This window comes from Ipomoea nil, unplaced genomic scaffold (assembly GCF_001879475.1).
Source record: "Ipomoea nil cultivar Tokyo-kokei standard unplaced genomic scaffold, Asagao_1.1 scaffold0268, whole genome shotgun sequence".
NCBI lineage: Eukaryota > Viridiplantae > Streptophyta > Magnoliopsida > Solanales > Convolvulaceae > Ipomoea > Ipomoea nil.
This window is the reverse complement of record NW_017616696.1, coordinates 4,361,145-4,382,055: the sequence shown is the minus strand read 5'-3', so window position 1 is coordinate 4,382,055 and position 20,911 is coordinate 4,361,145. Positions and strand designations below refer to the sequence as shown.

At 31.7% G+C, this 20,911-nt stretch overlaps 1 protein-coding gene across 1 annotated transcript; it reads right to left on the bottom strand.

Annotated features, from left to right (window-relative positions):
• Positions 1 to 1,101: 1,101 nt before the first annotated feature.
• On the bottom strand, positions 1,102 to 2,798 carry LOC109151438. The gene is made up of 2 exons (XM_019299430.1): positions 2,696 to 2,798; positions 1,102 to 2,607 (listed from the first exon to the last, which is right to left on the bottom strand). The coding sequence occupies exon 2, from the start codon at positions 2,597 to 2,599 to the stop codon at positions 1,280 to 1,282; it is 1,320 nt and encodes a 439-aa protein (XP_019154975.1). The 5' UTR covers positions 2,600 to 2,607; positions 2,696 to 2,798; the 3' UTR covers positions 1,102 to 1,279.
• Positions 2,799 to 20,911: the final 18,113 nt, after the last annotated feature.

The window sequence follows — 20,911 nt, the reverse complement described above, 5'->3', positions numbered from 1 at the left end:
CATGTTCACTTTTCGTCCTTAAGTTATCATTGACATTACACTTTTTGTCCATGAGTTATACTAAACTTGCAAATTAAATTCCGTCTCTAATCACTATTACATAAATGATATACTACGTCACTTAATAGACGGTGGTTTTTTAAATAACCACCGTCTAATATATTGTTTCATACGACGTCACTTAATAGACGACAGTTATTTAAATAACTGCCGTATATACTATATAGTTGACATACACGGCGGTTGTTTAACCGTCGTAGAAAGTGTATATTTACAACGCATACACTTACACACGCGACACTTCAAAAACTGTCGTGTATGTGTACAAAAAAATTGCCGGTGGTTATTTAAAGTGTATGACGTAAAAAAAAATTAATTAAGGTATATACGACGGTTATTTAAAAAACCGTCGTCTATTAAGTGACGTAGTATAACAAAATATATTAGACGGTGGTTATTTTAAAAACATCCGTCTATTAAGTGACGTAATATACCATTTATGTAGTAATTAGGGACGAAATTTGTAATTTTAGTATAATTCAGGGACGAAAAGTGCAACACCAATGATTACTTAGGGACGAAAAGTGCAACGCCAATGATAACTTAGGGACGAAAAGTGAGCATGACCAACACTCAGGGACGAATTCTACAATTATAAAATAACTCAAGGACGAAAAGTGCAACGCCAATGATAACTTAGGGACGAAAAGTGAGTATGACCAACACTCAAGGACAAATTCTACAATTACCCTATAATTTAGGGACAAAAATTACAATTACCCTATAATTTAGGGACAAAAATTACAATTTTCCCTTCTTATTATTATTATTATTATTATTATTATTATTATTATTATTATTATTATTATTTATTTAAAAATCGTATGGTATTCGGCTCGGTTTGGCTCGATTTTTATCAAACCATTCAATTTCGGTTCAGTAGAGATCAAAATTCGAATCTCAACGGTCACAGTGTGAAAGTTATATTCAAAGTGGACAGATTCTTTCTGCGCTTACATCCTCTCACATGCTCTGTCCGGTAGAAGTGTACCTTTTGGGGAAGGGAAGATGCTGTTTGGCTTCAATTCACCAGAGAGATTTAATCGCAAAGACATTCTGGAATTCATACCACACACTAAACCAAAAGTATATATATATTAAACCTATTCACATGCTGTAACATCTACACATTAATTAAACTAGGTGATTCAAAGTAAACACATTATGCAAAATACTAGGACTTCATAGAACTATAATCATCTGAATTTTTGGATCGTTTTCATCCCGTCACAGAAGACGGATCGCTAGTTCTGTTGTAAGAAGCTTGGTGATGAACACCGTTCTTCAACTCCAGCTCTTTCTGGTGGAGCAGAAGAACCATTCTGTCGTTCTCCAATTTCTTCCGTTGGTTCATCATCTTCTCCCTCTCCATCTCCCTCTCCTTCTTGCTGCTGAACTTTTCCCATTTCACTCGCTGCTTTTCCAGCTCCAATGCTTCGGATTCATACTCCACCCGCTGCTCCTCCAATTGCATCGTTCTTGCTTTTATCCACCGCCGCTTTTCCACCGGACTCCTCGTACTGTCTTCACACATGTTTCTTAATTCTCCGCTCAGCTGTTGCAGCACCATGGCCGACCAAGATTCCGTCTTTCTAGCCTTCTTTCTTGATTTTTCGTCGATACTGGAATCCTCCTCATCCTCCTCGTATTCCTCGTCGTCATCGCTATCCTCGTCATCGTCGTTGTCGATTTTTAGTCCCTCTACCTCTGCCGGCGCCAAATTCGGCCCGATTCTGACATTCTCAGATGAATGCATACACTTCTGGTGAGGATTATTGGCCTGAGAAGTGGGGTCCGATCCTCCGTCGGCGGCGGTGCTTCCGCTAGCGCCGCCGTGGGCGCAGCTGTTATGGTAAGCACACATTTCCCTGAAAAACAAGTGCTTAGAGTTTAGCAATTTCTTGGCTTCCTCCTTCATCTTTGGCGATAAATCCAATGTTTCCAGCAAGGTTTGATTCTCGACAACCTTGCACGCGGTGCCTTTTCCGATGATATCATTCACCCTCTTGTACCTCTTGTTCAGATCATTGAACTTATCCTCGCATTGCTGGGGGGACACGTAGAATCCCCTCTCCATCATCGCCCGCGACACCGACTTCCACTTCCCTTTCTTCTGCATAACGCCGCCGCCGCCGCCGCCGGCGGCCTTCTTCTTGTTCCCGGCCGGGTCGTTGATATTCCCTTCAGATCCAACCTCATCGCCGATGTAATACACCACCATAATCAACAGCCTCACCATATTATCCGTCCATTTCATTCTCTGCCACGGGCACATTTTCCTCTTCCCATCATCAACGCTGTTCTGATCGGCGGTGGGCCCTCCGGGATCATTGTCGTCGCTGAGGGTCAAGCCTGGGGTGGGTTTGGGCTTATTCCCAGAAGGGTAAGTGCCGCCGCCGCCGCCTGGCCAGGACACCATGGGAGGGTGGGATTGGTGCTGCATGGGGTGGGGGTTTTGTTGAGGTGGGACATGGTGAAGTGACATTTCTAGCCCTAACATTCCAGACCCCATGTTCGAATACATACCATTAGATTCCATTGTTACACCTTAAACAATTAGCACCATACATAAAACTAAGAAAATCAAAAACCAAGATTTCAAGAAAGTCTGATCTGCAACAACTCTTCTCTTTACCTCAAAGAGATGAGTGGGTTTTGGCAGACAATTTCTGCAAATGGAAGAAAAGAAGAAGGAAAAGTTTTAGCTGATATTGTGGTTAGCGCAATGCAGTTTTCAAGAATATAATGGGTGAAGAGGCGATAGATAAAAGGGCAGTTAGAGGCTAGAGGGAATATAGAAATAGAATTGCAGCTGGTTTTGGGGGTGTGGATGTTGATTTAATTTGTGCCGGTAGAAATAAAAGAGTGCCCATTGTTTTATGTATGGGCTTTCCCGGCTAAGCTTTTGAGTGCATGCGTGTGGGCGGATTTGGATGGACACCGAAGAGAGAGTCCACAGAAATTCGCAAAACTGCCACCTTTCTTCAGTCTTGTTTTTGACCAATCCAATCCGCTCATATTTCACTACTGGTTACTGGTTAGCAGACGTATTCGCGTGTATTTTTAAACTAGTTTTTATACGCACTTTGCCCGAATAGGATAATGCTCAATACTTATTTTTAAATAAGTATTTCAAAGTATATCAATGTAATATTATATAGAACATGTTCATGCATAGGTAAATAAATGTTGAATTTATTTATTTAAATCGGTAATTTAAAGTATATAAATGCAAGATAATATATGAGAGATTGATTATATATAACTGTCACAAAAATAAATGTTTACAACTTTGTAATAACGTTAATCTAAGTACTAAGTCTAAAAGCGATAGTCTAAATAAATACTATTTTTGGTTAAAAATTTTCTATTTCTCTTTTAGGTAGCATTGTTATTGTTTTCATCTTCAGTACATGTTTTTTTTTTTTTTTTGGTAGTGTGTCATGTGCAATTGGTTTATTAGTAGTATCATAGAGAGATTCATCATGCAATGAGATTATGGTGTATGAAGTTTTAGATTTGTTTTGTTGTGTATATGACTGAGATCTTAGTTGTGCTATGAACTCTTTATCTTACAAGCACATGTTGATATTTGGTAGTGGTAATTTTCAGCTACATGTTTCATGTGTTGTGAGACATCTAATTCTAAATTAATTAAATGCATATATATTATTTTTATGTTGTAGTATTTTTTTAATTTAAGTAATAAGAGCAATAAAATGAGAAAATTATGATGTGGAACCGTGTCCACCTTGCAAGGTGGACAAAGGTGGACGCGGTTTCAAAACGGTTCATAATTAAAAAATTATGAACATATAGTTATATAATTATGAACATAGAGTTGTGAACATAATTATGAACATATAGTACTGTAATTATGAATATAGAGATTCAATAATTGTGAATATGAAGTTAAAAAATTATGAAATATAGCTTTATAATTATGAACATATGGTTCAGTAATTATGAACATAGAGTTCTGTAATTGTGAATATAGAGTTCAATAATTATGAATATGAAGTTCAAAAATTATGAATATATAGCTTTATAATTATGAACATATAGTTCAGTAATTATGAACATAAAACTGTGTCCACATTACAAGGTGGACATAGTTCCACAGCATAACGATTGAATAAAGTGGCGTACATACTTTTCATCCACAATAATGAAATCATTGATTTTTTTTTTTAAATTTTCATTCGTTGTTGAGACAATTTGTTTTGAGAGTTTGTCAATGACAATTACTGTCAATAGATGATGACAATAAATAATTCAAAATAAAAGGTTACAATAGATATTATTATAATAATATAGTAAAAATTAACTTACAATTTTTTTTAGAAGTTTTCATGCATTGATAAAAGCATAATTGAAATATTAAATTTTGTTCTCAATAATCAAAAGAAGATTAATTAAACGAAAAAAAAAAAAACTGAAATTAAATTAATTATTTTTTTTAATGAAAGAAAATCAAATGATTATCAAAGTTCCTGATTTATAATCATTGAATGCTATGTATTTAGTCGGGCTAATTATTTGACCAAAGTTTATGTTAAATTTTATATTTTATTTTTTAATACATTTTAACATATTCGTAGTATATGTTTAACAATTATGCTAACTCTAATTGGAATGAGGTTCAAATCTAAGACCTTTCTTATAGAAATTAATGAATAAGTTAAGAATAATAAATAGTTAACAGAATATTCCGTTAATAAAGTTTATACTAACGTTATTTAAGGAAAGAAAATAATATAATAAAGGGTAAATAAGAAAAATTATTAAAAATACTAAAATCAAAATACTATGAACCATTCATTTTAAGAAACAAGTAGTACCGATATTTTTTTTTATTCCAGTTAAGGGCCTAACATTATTGGCTCTTAATAGAATTGTAGATTAATCTTTCAGAATTTATAAAGTATCATTGGGCATCTTAACGAGTACCAATACAAGATTATTAAATTTTTCATAAAAGAATATTTCAAGAATACATAACAATGACCAATGGAATAAATGTTGGATTAATTGGCAGGTGCAATAACATGCAATAACAATTTTTAGATAGAAGCACTATCACTGAATAGTAACTTAAGCATAGTTACGTTTTTGTAACACAAAACAATATTAATTGGAGTGATCCATGCTTCATCCTGTTGCCGATTTCTGCTACAAATGAATTTTTGATTTGATCTAGTCTCCTGGTATGTTTCATTGCAATTTTAGTGCCTTAGAGCAGTGTACCTTCAAAAACATAACTAAATCCTCTTTTCACAAAAAAAGACAATGATAATAGGTATAATTTCTCAGCTGTGTTGGATATATATTGTAAATTAGGTATACAATTTTATCAATGCATGCCTTATGCATGATTCTAATTAATTAATCAAATTTCATATTAAATTTAATATTATTTTTTTAAAAACAACCGTCAAAGCGAAATATTATTGCGAAATCAAATTACAAATACAATGAGAGATAACTGCGTCTCACATCTCCTGACCCGTATACGAGCAAGAAACTCTAGCCAAAGATATTGACTGTTATATTGTACTGCGTATTTCTTTAATACACTCTAACATATTCATAGTATATGTTTAACAATAAAATGTCAGTTTCGATTGAGATGAGATTCGAATCTAAGACATTTTTTTATGAAAATCAATGAGTAAGCTAAGAATAATAAATAGTTAATGAAATATTCCTTATTAAAGTTTACACTGATGAAATGTAAAGATATTTAGGAAAAGTAAATGACAAAATAATAAAAAAATACTAAAATTAAAATAATACGAACTATTCATTCCAATAAACAATTACACCAATATTTGTTTAGTTTTGTTATGGGCCTAATTTTATTAGTTTTTATTAGGTTTATATAAAGTCACACATATTACGTCTACGTTACTTCACAAATATATTCAAAATTTGCTTCGCTATTCTTGGTCCCCGACACCCTCCCATCGTTATGTTGTGCAACCGTGTGCATCATGTATGGTGCACACGGTTGCGATCGACGTCGTTTCACTATGGTAGAATAACGGTGCTGTTAGTGGCACTGTTTAACTCCACCAATTTTTTTTTTAAAACTCCAATCGACGGGATTTTCATCATTTTCGGTGTGAATATATAGTTCACTAATTCTGGATATATAATTCACTAATTTTGGATATATAGTTCATTAATTCTGGATATATAGTTCATTAATTCTGGATATATAGTTCACTAATTCTGAATTTATAGTTCATTAATTTTGAATATATAGTTCATTCATTCTGAATACACAAACACAGCGAACTGCCATAAGCCAAAACAGAGTATCAGTAACCGGTGTGGATATATAGTTCACTAATTCTGGATATATAGTTCATTAATTCTGGATATATAGTTCAAATTATGAACAGCATAACGCCGTTAACGGCAATCGAAAATATTTTTTTTTAAAGTCGGACATCAAAACGACGTTGCATGGTGCACACGGTTGCACGACATAATTTGCCGACACCAATGGTTATACCGTGCACCAGGGCCCCACGCCTCCCAAAACGACGCCGTTTTGTTTATTTCAGGTATAAATTATGTGCATTCTATTATATAATTCTGTACATTCGAAACATGAGAATTTTCAGTTATAAAATTTTGTGTTTCCAGGTATAAAATTATGTGTTTTCAGGTATAAAATTTTGTACATTCTATTATATACTTATGTACATTCGAAACATGGATTTAAAAAAAAAATGTTAAGAGTTTATGTTTATTATGTTAAGAGTTTATGTATATTATGTTAGATTATGTGTAATATCCTTTCAAAAAAGATTATGTGTATTCAATTATAAAATTTTGTGTTTTCAGGTATAAAATTCTGTGTATTCTATTATACAATTCAGTACGTTTGAAACATTATTTTTTTATTTTTAAAGAATTAACAGAAGACACGCGAAAAGGTACAAAACGATGTCGTTTTGAGCCAGAGCGCACACTGCATTGTGCGCCCTGATGCACGGTATAATTTGGCAAATTATGCTGATGCAAAAACGACATCGTTTTATTAAAAACGCGCGTCTCCCCTAAAAAAAAATAAAGTTTAATTCCCAGCAACAATGCATCCGTATGCACCATGCATCCGTTTGCCCATCACCACAATTGATTCATAGTATTCAAGCTAATTGGGTTAACTGTAACTGGCCCACTTCAGTTATATTGGGCCGAATCCAAATTGGGTCAAACTAAAGGCTTTATTAAAAATAAATAAATAAATCAATCATTATGCCCTGCACCACGGCGCGCGTAGCAGTGTGCGCTCCGCACTTTCCAAAACGACGTCGTTTTGGTAAGTTATATAGGGAATTGACACGATTATGTGTATTTGTTTATAAATTATGTGTATATGTTTATACAATTATGTGTATTTGTTTATACAATTATATACATCTTTTTTATACAATTATGTACATCCGAAACATGAAATTTATGTGTATTGTGTTAAGAGTTGATGTTTATTATGTTAAAAGTTTATGTATATTATGTATTATGTTAGATTATATGTATTATCTTTTTTTTAAAAAAGTATGTGTATTTTGTTATACAATTATGTACATTCATGTATACAATTATGTGTATTCTAGTATAAAATTATGTACATTTTTGAACATGAGATTTTTTTTTTTTTTTTTTTACAGAAAATTAACCGCGAACACAGGTTAGCGAAATTTAACAAAAAAAAAAAAAACAAAAAAAAACAAAAAACAAAAAACAAAAAAAACAAAAAAAAAAAACTGAAACGACGTCGTTTTGCATCAGGGCGCACAATGCAATGCGCGCCCTGGTGGTAGGCATGACCACGGTTCCGGTTCCGGTTCCGGTTCTGAAAATGGTCGAACCGGAACCGGAACCTTAATATAAGGTTCCGGTTCCGGTTAGAACCGGCGGTTCTAACCGGAATTTCTCTTTTTTTTTTTTATTTATTTATTTATTATTATTTGTTAATTGTTACTCGCTAGCAAAGCCTGGCGCAAAGGCCAAGGCTTGGCCTTTGCGCCAGGCCAACTGGCGGAAGTGGCCAGTAGGCCACTCGCATGTTTTTTTTTTTTTTTTTTTTTTTTTTTGGGATTTCACGGTTTGGAACCGGAACCGTCCGGTTCCGGTTCCAATATTATAGGAACCTTAACCGGAACCTTATAGGTTCCGGTTAAGAACCGGAACCGGAACCGTACGGACGGTTCCGGTTCGGTTCCGGTTAGCACAGTGACGGTTCCGGTTACGGTTCCGGTTTGAACCGGAACCGTGGTCACCTCTACCTAGTGGAGGATATAAATTGCATAAATAAATACATAAAAATAAAAACCAACAAACAAGCCATAAATTGGGCACATTATGCTGTGGACCCGGGTCCACCTTAGTCCAAAATGGCGTCTTTCGAAACAAAACGACATTGTTTGAATTTTTTTAAAAAAGATTACTTCCTTGCCGTTTGTCTTCAGAATTCGTTCCTCTATACTCACAATTTTAGAACTTTATATTCACAAATTTAGATTTCAATATACAAAATTACAGAACTTAATATTCACAATTGCAGAACTCTATATTCACAATTTTAGAACTCTATATTCACAAATTTAGAACTGAATATTCACAATTTTAGATCTGAATATTTAAAAGTTTAGATCTCAATATACAAAATTACAGAACTCAATATTCACAATTGCAGAACTCTATATTCACAATTTTTTAACTCTATATTCATAGTACAATTTCATAATTCTATATTCACAATTACAGAACTAAATATTCATTCGCTGAGTTGTTTTCAATAATTTTGGACCTGAATCCACCTTGCAAGGTGAACCCGAATCCATGGCATAACAATTGCATAAATTGTCATTCATCAAAGCATCCAAAAGATTTGGCACTAGAGTGCTCAACCTTCACTTCTAATCTTAACAATCTTGTCTAATTATCTTATAAGTCAGATGACCAAGACTATGTGGTCTAATGGTACCCGAGTTGGACTTCCATTTGAGAAGTTGTGAGTTCAAGCCTCAGATGAACAGATACTACATTGTAATAGAGTCAGTAGCATTCAAAAAAAAAAAAAAAAAAAAACTTATAAGTCGGATATGATAAATGAGTTAAGTTTAAAAAATAGACAAGATATCATGATACTAAAAATAAAAATTATCTGGCCCGAAAGAAGTAGGCAAATGGGTAGAACACAATTTTAATAATTAAAGATCACAAATTTAATTATTGTCAATTTTATTGAATGAAAAATGTCAACTAATAACACAGTAATTGACAATTAAGAATGACTAAAGGTGTCAAAAATGTTATTTATTTTGATTGTATAATGAAAAAAAACTGTTTTGTAATAACAAGGTAATGGACAATATAATTAAGAATGATTAAATGTGTCCAAAATCCTTTCAAAACAAATGTGTCCAAAATGTTGTTAATTTTGATTTTACGGTGAAAAACTATCATGGACAATTAAGAATTATGGCTAATTTTGATGGACAATTAAGAATGGAGTTAATTCCAACAATGGTCCTCCGACTATATTGATTTTTCAAAATTAGTCCTTGACTTTTAATTTGGACACTTTAGGTCTCTTGACTTTTAATTTCTTTCTAATTGAAGTCCTTTCGTCAGAATACGGTTAATTGAATTTTAAATGAAGGGGTAAACTCATCATTTCACCTGCCTATGTATTATTCTTAGTATTTCTCCATTGTATACGCGATATATATGAGGATAATCTTAGTCGAAACTCTAAAATGTTCATCGTCGTTCCCCATTTGCTGACTACTCGTGTGTGCGTTTCTCTATTATTGAGATGTTTACAAGGTATAACAACGAAATACGAAGAATAATACATAGACATGTGAAAGGACGAGTTTACCCCTTCATTTAAAGTCTAATGAACTGTATTCTAACGAAAGGACCTCAATTGGAAATAAATTGAAAGTCAAGGGACCTAAAGTGTCTAAATTAAAAGTCAGGGACTAATTTTGAAAAATCACTATAGTCGGAGGACTATTGCTGGAATTAACTCATTAAGAATGTGTTTCGGCAATTAAGAATGATTAATTATGATTTTATAGGGAAAATTTGTTATGCGTTGTAAATTGTTTCCTTTAGCCCGTAGCGATCGCTGGTGAAACAGATTACAATCAGCAAATAAGAGATACAAAGAGCAGGAAAGGAAAAGAGACAATGTAAAAAATTTTCACTCCAACATCTCAACTTCAGTACATAATAATTTGAATATATATAATTACAATCGTAACGAAAAATAATAATGGAGACATAAATACGATCATTACACAATAATGTTCACAATAAATATGATTTATAACACTTCCGTTTGGACATTATTTTATCATAATCATGCCTTATTTAAAACTTGTTAAAAAAATTCAGTGGAAAAACCTAGTCGAGAAAAGAGTACACGATAAATGGATAATTCATGTGTTGTTTTGGTTGTCTCTTTAAAAGCCTTATCATAAGAAAATCATGTGGGAAAAAACTTAGTTAATGGAAAAATAATACAACCATGCCTTCAATACATAATATTCAGGATTTTGGGGTTTGTATATTTAAGTATTTATTTGCAACTTTCCTCATTGAAATTACTATATCATACTCATGTCTCGTTAAAATCACACTAGAACAACCCAATAGGAAAAACCTAGTGAGGAAAAGAGTACATGATATGTATGCATTCATGTGTTGCAAAAATAGTACAGTTGTTGGTCTTTAAAACCCAATTTTCAAGATTATTCAAGTCCAATCTTCAAGATTGATTCAAGTAAATGTCACTCCACCTGAAGATAACAATCTTCAAAATCTACATGAATAAATATGATAAAAACATTGTTTAAAAAAGAATGTAGAAAAATGATATGTTACAACCTTCAAGATTGTTACTAAAGTTAACATTCTGTATAATAATCTCGTGACTCTTTTGGAGCTCACGTTAGTTGAATATTTGTGCTATATATTTTGTCAAATATTTTTAAGCATAGTCATTTATTATTTGTGCAACACAAGTTTTATTGGCCTCACATATGACCGTGGGATTAACAAATTAAACATTACCAGTTTGAAACTTGACATTATGGGGATCAAATAGAATAACTAGTACCCAAGTAGCCCATCAAAAATATATATTGGTTTCTCATATAAACGTCAAAATCTTTTTAAATTTGAAGATACTGGAGGATATGTTTAAACATTACCCCACTATTTAATTACAAAAAGGAACATTAAATGTTACTAGTAATTTCATCTCAAATATAATATAAGACCCGGTGCGATTATTAAATCTCTGGTCATAAGTAGTGCTTCAATGATAAATAAGTAATATACTGGACCTCTAGTCCCAACACATCCTCATTATCCTCTTTGGGTTCAAAAACGGTTCATTATCTTCTCCAAGAGATTAGAAACCACTAGTGTGATAAGTAAATTGTACTTATACATATGAAGCGCGTCAAATACACTTTTCAAAATAGACTAGCTAGCGATTTGCAGGGCAAGATAATACTTGGTTTTCCAAGTCTTTTATTTCAAACTCCGTCTTTATACACAAGCTAATATCTTTAAGCTTTTTATGTATTTCAATGATGTTCATAACACCAACACAGACTGAGATAATAAATAAATAACTCCATTAGCAACTCTTTAATGAGCACATATTCATTTTACATATTCCTTCTTCAAGAAGAAATTACTTAGTCAATTGCTTACCACTTCAAGTTATGTAAAGTCTTTGTAATTCAACAACAAACATGTTGCGATTTTTATTTTCTTTCATTCTGAGAATTATAAATTCATCGGAGATTTTTTCAAATAAATATTAGTGTCTAATGACCAATAATTATGCAATCATGATGCCCATCAACTGCATATCTAAATTTGTTATTCTTCCAATTATATTATGTAGCGGAACTTAATGAAGTCCATTATGGGGGAGTATATCTGATTAAAATCAAATTTGGCTCTCTATGTGAACCCTTGGGCTACAAACTCATTTTATATCACATCATCTCATCATTCTTGTTTCTCTTTCGTACAAATACTCATTTGTAACCTACAGGGTTAACACTTCAATGGTGTATATGTTATAAAGAGGATATATTTATCAGCGAGCTGAGCTATATATGCCTTAATTGCTCCTTCTATACATTAATCAATCGGGGCGTTTCTGGCGGCTAACTCTGTATCCAGAATGTCATATAATATAAGCAATTTTGTTTTGAAGGTAAGTGTGTTGTCAACAACTATAATATAATATTTTCATAAATTCCACCCCCCCCCCCCCCCCTCACACCACCACACACACACACATATATAAGTTCATGATAATTTATAAGTCAACCAGATTCTAATCATTTTGCAAAGATATTTATATCTGGTTGTTCCGCATCCATTATTTGGTGCACATATAAATTTATTGGGTTTTTTTTTTTTGTTTTCTGGACGAACGTTTTAAAGACATAAATTTTTAAGATTTTTCAATATTGAAGAAAATTATTTACTAGATCTAGTTATTGTGGATTTTTTTTTTCATCGATGGGTCTCCCGCACTTCTGGCGCAAAGGAACATCAATAGATATATATGGTCCAATTTGGGGAATGTCTATGGAACCTAGTCACTCTTTTATGAAATAGATATGTTTGGCAGATTATTTGTTATGATTTCCTTTTGAACTTACAGTTCGGTCTAATAATTGGTACATGGTTTTACATTTTAAAGATCCTTTCATTCCATGAAATTTATCGACATTCCATTAAATTTGATCATATCTCTCCCTAATGCCGTGACTCAATTTTCATAAAGTATGCAATTACCCTCCCTATTGATCTCCATTCAGAGGCTCTAGATATTTAGACAACGGACGAAAGGTTATAACCGACATGCATTTGATAGCCCTTAGAGATATACCATGGTGGTGATATAGTAAAATAGATTGCACACTAAGAATAGAAACGTAGATTGGAAAATGTTTGATTTGAAACCACGTACTAGGTGTAAGGGGAAATAATTCATGATATGTAGTGGACCGGAGTTGTATTAAATCAGCAGCATGCAATATTACTACATGTCCCCAACAAGTAACCTCCAAACTGCACTTTTGCAATAATGGTCAACAATCAATTTAACTCGTTTAATTAGGGATTCAGTTAAACCACGTTAGGTGTGAAATAAGGTATCTGATGCTCCACCTTAAATCCTAATGCCAAAAGAGTGTAAGTCCTTGATTTTTTTAATTTATTTTTAAATAAGTGAAACACTCGAAACCTTAGATCGAATATATGAATAGTATAACCTAAAGGCGAGTCCTTCGACTTCATGTTTTCTCTCGGTAACAAAGTGAACCGTTCTGGTTTCATTATGAACCGTTCTGGTTTCAAAATGAAAATCAATTGACCTAATGTCTTTAAATTGAGGGAGTAAAAGTAAAGCTCTATCGGAGCCCACAAAGGAAACTTTATCATCGACAATAATGAAAATATTTCCTTTGTGCTTATTGAATGTTTGAAAATATCTTCTATCTGTTATTGCGATTGTGCTTATTTCCTTTGCCTTTGTCTAGTGACCTTTGGCATGGGATTAATAACTCTTATACCAAATTGAAGTATGTGTTTCATCTTAACTAAGAGTCTAAGCTAATAATTGAATTGCATATTTATATTTATATATTATATGCTCATCAACATTATAGTTATAGTCCCGTTACACTTCTACTTCTGTATTTATCTCTGGTGTATATATGTAGCTATTTATAGCTATGTACGTTGTACGCATGTATTGTTGAATATACTGTTACTGTTTCAATCCTCTACGTTCATCTTCACAAAGTGACCAAAATATCATTGATTTTGATTGTATAGTGAAAAACTATCATGAAGAAATAAGAATGACCATTTTTTTATGGTACAATGATGTCTGCCATGGAGGAAAATTAAGAATGTTTTTCAACAAACTAAGGAGGGTGTATTCAATCATGACTTTCATAGAGTTTTAAAGACTTTTATGAACTTTAAAAGTTTGGGGGTATTCAATTCAAACTTTTAGAGTCTTTAAAAGTCAGGCGGTATTCAATCAAGATTTTTAAAGAGTCTTTAAAAGTCGGGTTGTATTCAATTATGACTTTTAAAGAGTTTTTAAAAGTCATGTGGTATTCAAAAAATTATGAACTTTTGTAGACTTTTTAATTTTAAGACTTTTGTAGACTTTTCCCTCTCAAATATAAATAGTTGAAATCCAACCATCAACCCCAAGATTTCAAATTTTCTTTCTAACAACTTTGAATGTTTTCTCTCTCTATTTAAACTTTATTTTTTTTCTCCCTATTTAAACTCTATAAACCTATCTAAATTCAATAAAATTATTTTTTTCTTCATTATCCTATATTTCCTCATACCTAAACTCTACCAATTTTTTTCTCTCTCATAAACTTTAGAATCTTCATCAAAAAATTCGAAATAATATTATTTTTACTTCATTATTGCTTGTTTATATTGTTTTTTTTAATGAATTTTTTATCCCTAACTTTCTCTAATTCTCCTTAAATACATGAATAAAGCAAATTTTTCATTGTCAAATTTTAGTATATGTTTCATAATATTCATATAAATACTTATATATTTTGATTTTTATTATTTTTATGTTTATATTCGTAATATATATTTTTCCTTTTTTTTTTTAACAACAGGTTACTACGTATCGCGAATTACTATTCGCAACAACAATTTGGAGTTACAAACAGTAGCACCTTGTTGTTGTTTGCAGTCTCAAATTGCTATTGCAAATAATAGTTATTTGCGTGATGCCTAGCTAGCAATATATCAAGGATAATTATATATATATATATATATATATATATATATATATATATATATATATATATATATATATATATATTAGATTTTTATTTTTTTTATTTTATGCAACTTGTAATTATATTTTTAAATATTTTATTTGATCAAGTCTTTTATTATAAATTTTATTGTCCAATATTGTTATGAATTTCTAATGAAATAGTTTTTTTTTTTTGTTGATGTTTATTAATAATATATATAAGTAATTAGCATATAAGTCTCAGCATACTATGCATAAAAATAATAATATTGAGAATGTTGATGTGGGTGAAGAACTATATAATAAGAAGAATTTTATGATATATTATAAATATTTTGTAAGAAAATTGTAAATGATAAGAACCAAAATCATTGAAAGTTTGTAAGGATGTATTCAATTTAGAATTTCAATGACTTTTGTAGACTTTTTAAAATAAAAAGTTGATAAAAGTCTATGAATGTTTTTTATATAGACTTTTATAGAGTCTTATAAAGTTTTAAAAAGTTTTGAACGACTCTATAAAAGTCAATCAAAGTTTATTAAAATCTATCATTTTAAAAGTCTTTAAAACTCTACAAAAGTCATGATTGAATACACCCCCTTAAGAATGATTAATATAATTATGATTGTACAGTGAAAATTTGTCATCAACAATTAAGAATGTTAATTATTTTCCAGACAAGAATGATTAAAGGTGTTAAACACGTCACTAATACATTTTGATATATCGTGCAGTAGTGAAAACTTGTCTGATAATAACACAGTAATGAACAATTAAAAATGATTAGAAGTGTTTAAAGCCTCGTTGATTTTGATTGTACTATACAGTGGAAATGTTGAAATGAATCAATCACTTTCAAGTTGGTAGGATGCCAGCTTCTCTCTTTTGGAGGCATACTGTAACGGTGTGAAATGTATTGTAAAATTGGCGGTGGGTGGAGTAACACACGTCGCTGTAAACCGGCCGCAAAACAAAAGTTGTCCAACGTTAGCGTCAGGATAGGAGTGGCCCCTGGAGTCGGCATAAGTAGCTTAACTGGTTGTAAAAGTGAAATTTGTCACAAGAAAATAATAATCAAATTTCATTTGCGACAGTATAGGAGTAAACTTCTCAAATGAAGAGGACTACCTCTTAGTCTGCAGTGAACAAAAGTCTAACTTCTATTAATCAATTTAGTCATTATAATTTACCCCTCCACAAATTGTTGGACCCAGATGTAGGGGTAGGACAAATTATGCTTTGCATACGGATGTAAAAACGACGTCGTTTTATTAAAAACGCGCGTCTCACTTAAAAAAAAAAATCAATTTCGATTCCCAGCAATAACATTATATTGTGCATAATTTGAACTATATATCCAGAATAAATGAACTAAATTCCAGAATCGATGAACTAAAATTCCAGAATGAATGAACTAGAAATCCATAATGAATAAACTAAATATCCATATTGAATGAACTAAATATCCAGCATGAATGGAAAAAAATCAGTTTCGATTCACATCTAAATATTCATAATCAATGAACTAAAATTCCAGAATCTATGAACTAAAATTTCAGAATGAATGAACAACATAATGCTGTTGAGGGGAATCGAAACTGAATTTTTTTTAAGTGGAATGCGCGTTTTTAATAAAACGACGTCATTTTTGCATCTGTATGCACCATGCATGGTGCATACAGATGCACAGCATAACGATCCTAGGGGTACCTAGGGTGGGCACCACCTTTGTTACAAGGATAAGAGTTGGGTGCCCGCACGGGCTTAGCTCAATGGTTTAGTGAACAGTTTTTGAGAGAAGAGACGGTTCAAATCTCGGCGGCGGCAGTGCGTGAATTATGTTCAAAGTGGGCAGATTCCTTGTGCGCACCGATATTTGGTCCTGTCCGCTGAACCATTGAGTCATCGTGATTTACATCCTCCCAAATGCTCTGTCAGCCTAAGATGTGAAGGCTTTTAGGGTTGGGGATTCAGCTTTTGGGAGAAGGATAGGAGTTGGGAGTTGGGACAGACGATTAATGTATGGTGGGTACTGTGTACTGCTTCATGAGTTGGACTAAAATGTGTATGGTGAAAGAGCAGGTAGCTAGGAAGTGCATTTTAATTATTTTTTGGCATTTGTGGGTCGCCCTTTGCATTAGGTCTCATCCAAATATCTGGATGAATTGAAGCAAATGTTGATTCCCTTGAAATTTAACATAAATTGATATATGAGTAGTCCCCAATTGACATTATTTTGAGTTAGGTTTATTAATAACTTGTATTGTATCAGAGTATAGATTAAGATTTTTCTAAATGAAAAATGAAATTTATATATTCATATGTTTAAAATAAATAATATTTGAATAAGAAATAAATTCTTAAAGTGTTGTATCCATGAAATTAGGAAAAAGATGTTTAGAAGGGGTTTGAAAAGATAAATATGTCTCACATTATTAGGTTATCCACACTCCAAAGTGATGCAGCTTTCAATCTTGCGTGACAAATTTTTTTTTATTTATAATACATTTATTGTCATACTTGCAAAATTAAGTCTATAGAATTGTAACTTACTAAAAGTGCTCATTGTAGTTTTTTTTTTTTTTTTTAAGTTCAATTATCTAATATGAAACTATTTTTAGTTTAGTGGTTAATTACACTATTGCATGCTACTAATTTGATGACTCATATTATTATTATTATTATTATTATTATTATTATTATTATTATTATTATTATTATTATTATTATTATTATTATTATTATTATTATTATTATTATTATTATTATTATATTTTGAAAGTGAGTTGAAGTTATAGGGATACAAAGAAAATAGTGATAATATAAATTGAAATTATAATGATATGATACATTTTACTTGCACTTCGATGTTCAATTATTTACGAAAATGTCACCGCGTTTTTTAAAAAAAAATTAGTGTTTCTCATCCATTAGATCTGGACACGTGGGCAGACATAATCCATTCCTATTTCGTGCCTGCGCGAAGCATTCGCACCTGAGTGCGATTAGATTATATATATATATATATATATATATATATATATATATATATATATATATATATATATATATATATATAATTTTTTTTTTAAGATATCGAGTCATTTAGTGTTGGAACGACATGGAAGGATGTAAGTGAGTTCTATAGTGAAGGGAACAACGACTATGACAAAGTTTCCCATGCAATTCACGTTGTTGACTTCCGACCCACTTGAATTCAATATTCATGTCTTGCAGGCTTGCAGTTGCATTCCATCTTTTCTTCACCCAAAAAAAAAAAAACAAAAACAAAAAACAACGAAACTTTATAACTCGTTGTTGATATTACTTTGAAAATATAATGATATTTTAGTTATAGGAACTACATCACTGATTTCTCTTAGCTTTTTGTGGGGGTGAAAGAGTGAGAGTATAGGAGAGAGATGGTGACAAGTGATTAGGGATGACTACGATTCGATTCAAACGGTTCGGTTCAAATTGAACTATGTAGGAATCAAACTGAAATCCAAAAAATTTCGATTTCAGTTCTTGTTTCATAATATTAGGAACAGGAACCGTCGTTCCAGTTCCAAACATAAAAAATAAATAAATAAATAAATAAAGTTTAAACTATTATTTGATTAAACTTTAAATAACAAATATTTGATTAAAGTTTAAACTTTAAATAACAATTTAAATTTATTAACTATAACAATTATTTCTATTTTTTAATTTAACTTTAAACTTAATTTAAATATTTTATATAACCATTGAAAAAAATTTAGTGAAAACTTCAAAAAAAAAAAAATTGTTAAATTTAGACTATTTTAAAAATATAAAACATAATTTACCAAAAAAAAAAAACTGAATTTGTTTTATAAATATTATAAACTAACTTTCAAGTTTACAATAATTATAAAATTAACTTCATCTTGATATGGTAATTATTTAGTATTTAATAATCAAAAATATGTAAGATCAGTCAATTCATGACACTAAATAAATATATATCACATCATAAAAGGAAAATATTAGAGAAAATTTAGGATGAGTAAACAACATTTTCCTTATAAAAAAAAAAAATCAACAAAGACTAAAGTTACCAGGACTATGTGGTCTAATGGTATCCGGGTTGGACTTCCATTTGGAAGGTTGTGAGTTCAAGCCTCAGTGGAGGCGTTATCGGTTCTTTGTGTTTCAGTAGGTTGAGAAAGTATATGAACAGATACTACAATGTAATAGGGCCAGTAACATTCAAAAAAACAAAGACTAAAGTTACGTTACTACAATGTAATAGGGCCAGTAACATTCAAAAAAACAAAGACTAAAGTTACGTTGCTATAAGTAATAGCTTAAAATTTATTCAAAAATTTAATCTAGATAGATCTTTGGATTGATGACCTTTTATTGAGAATACATGTGCCACACATTGTTTTCATGGAATAGGGCTACTTATAAACCTACAATAGTCCAAGATTAAATAATATAATGTTCCTTTCAAAAAAATTATAATATAATGTTCGTATTTTCTCCTACCAAACGTGGATTTTTCACAATCAACGGATTCAAACCACGTTATATAGTTATCAGTTACTCCACAAGTCAACAATTATTGAGAGCAATTAGTTTTGCTAGGGTCCACCCCTCCTCTTGATCGAAAAAAAAAAAAAAATTACTCCACAAGTCAACAAACTCCAATAGATTGTGTTAATTTTTTTTTTTAAAAGATATAATTGTTACAAAATATATCTCATGTCGAAATTTATAGGCCTGGTTCGAGTACCAAGACAAATTATGTTGTGCAACCGTGTGCACCATAAAACAGCGTCATTTTAACGTTCGACTTTTTAAAAAAATTATTTTCGATTGCTGTTAACGACACTATGTATAATTTGAACTATATATCCAGAATTAATGAACTATATATCCAGAATTAGTGAACTATATATCCACATCAGTTACTGGTACTCTGTTTTGGCTTATGGCAGTTCATTGCGTCTGTGTATTCAGAATGAATGAACTATATATTCAGAAATGAACTATAAATTCAGAATTAGTGAATTATATATCCAGAATTAATGAACTATATATCCAGAATTAGTGAATTATGTATCCAGAAATAATGAACTATATATTCAGAATTAGTGAACTATATATCCAGAACTAGTGAACTATATATACACACCAAAAATGGTCAAAATCTCGTCGATTGGAGTTTTAAAAAAAATTGATTGGTGGAATTAAACGGTGCCATTAACGGTATCGTTACTCCACCATAGTGAAATGGCGTCGTTCGCAACCGTGCGCACCATGCATAATGCACACGGTTACACAACCGAACGATTGGAGTACCAAACTAATTAAGGTTAAACTTAAATTATTTACCACTTAAGTTGTATAGTATATTTGTGGGCTAGCAGCATTAATAACTGGTCATTATTGACCATTAGCTGGCCATAGGCGTGGCCCGCTGGTCACCTCTGAGTATGGCGCTCCCAACGGGCCTAATGCGCTCCCACCACTTGAGGAGAGGTGTAATATTGAAGGTAGTAAGTACATGGAGGGTAGGGGTGTAAATGAGTCGAGCGGCTCGCGAGCGGTTTGCGAGCTGCTCGGTCAAAATCGAGCTCGAGTCAAATTCGAGCGTCTCGTTTATTAAACGAGCCGAGCTCAAGCTCAAATATTCTAGGTTCGTGGCTCGTCGAGTCGCTCGCGAGCCATAATTAAATAAATAGATAAATATTATATATATGGTAATGATCAATGATTACAATTGACTTGTAATTAAAGTAGAGTTGTAAACTTGTTTTTAGTGTTTGGAGTCTTTAAACATTGAAGTTTGGACTTTTGAATTTTTTAAAGTTTTTATTATTTATGTATGGATAAAACAATGTTTATTATTAATTGAAATATGAATTCAAATAGGTCAAAATCGAGCCCGAGCAGCTCGAAAAATTGTCGAGCCGAGCTCAAGCATCATTTTTTGAGCTCGATCGAGCTCG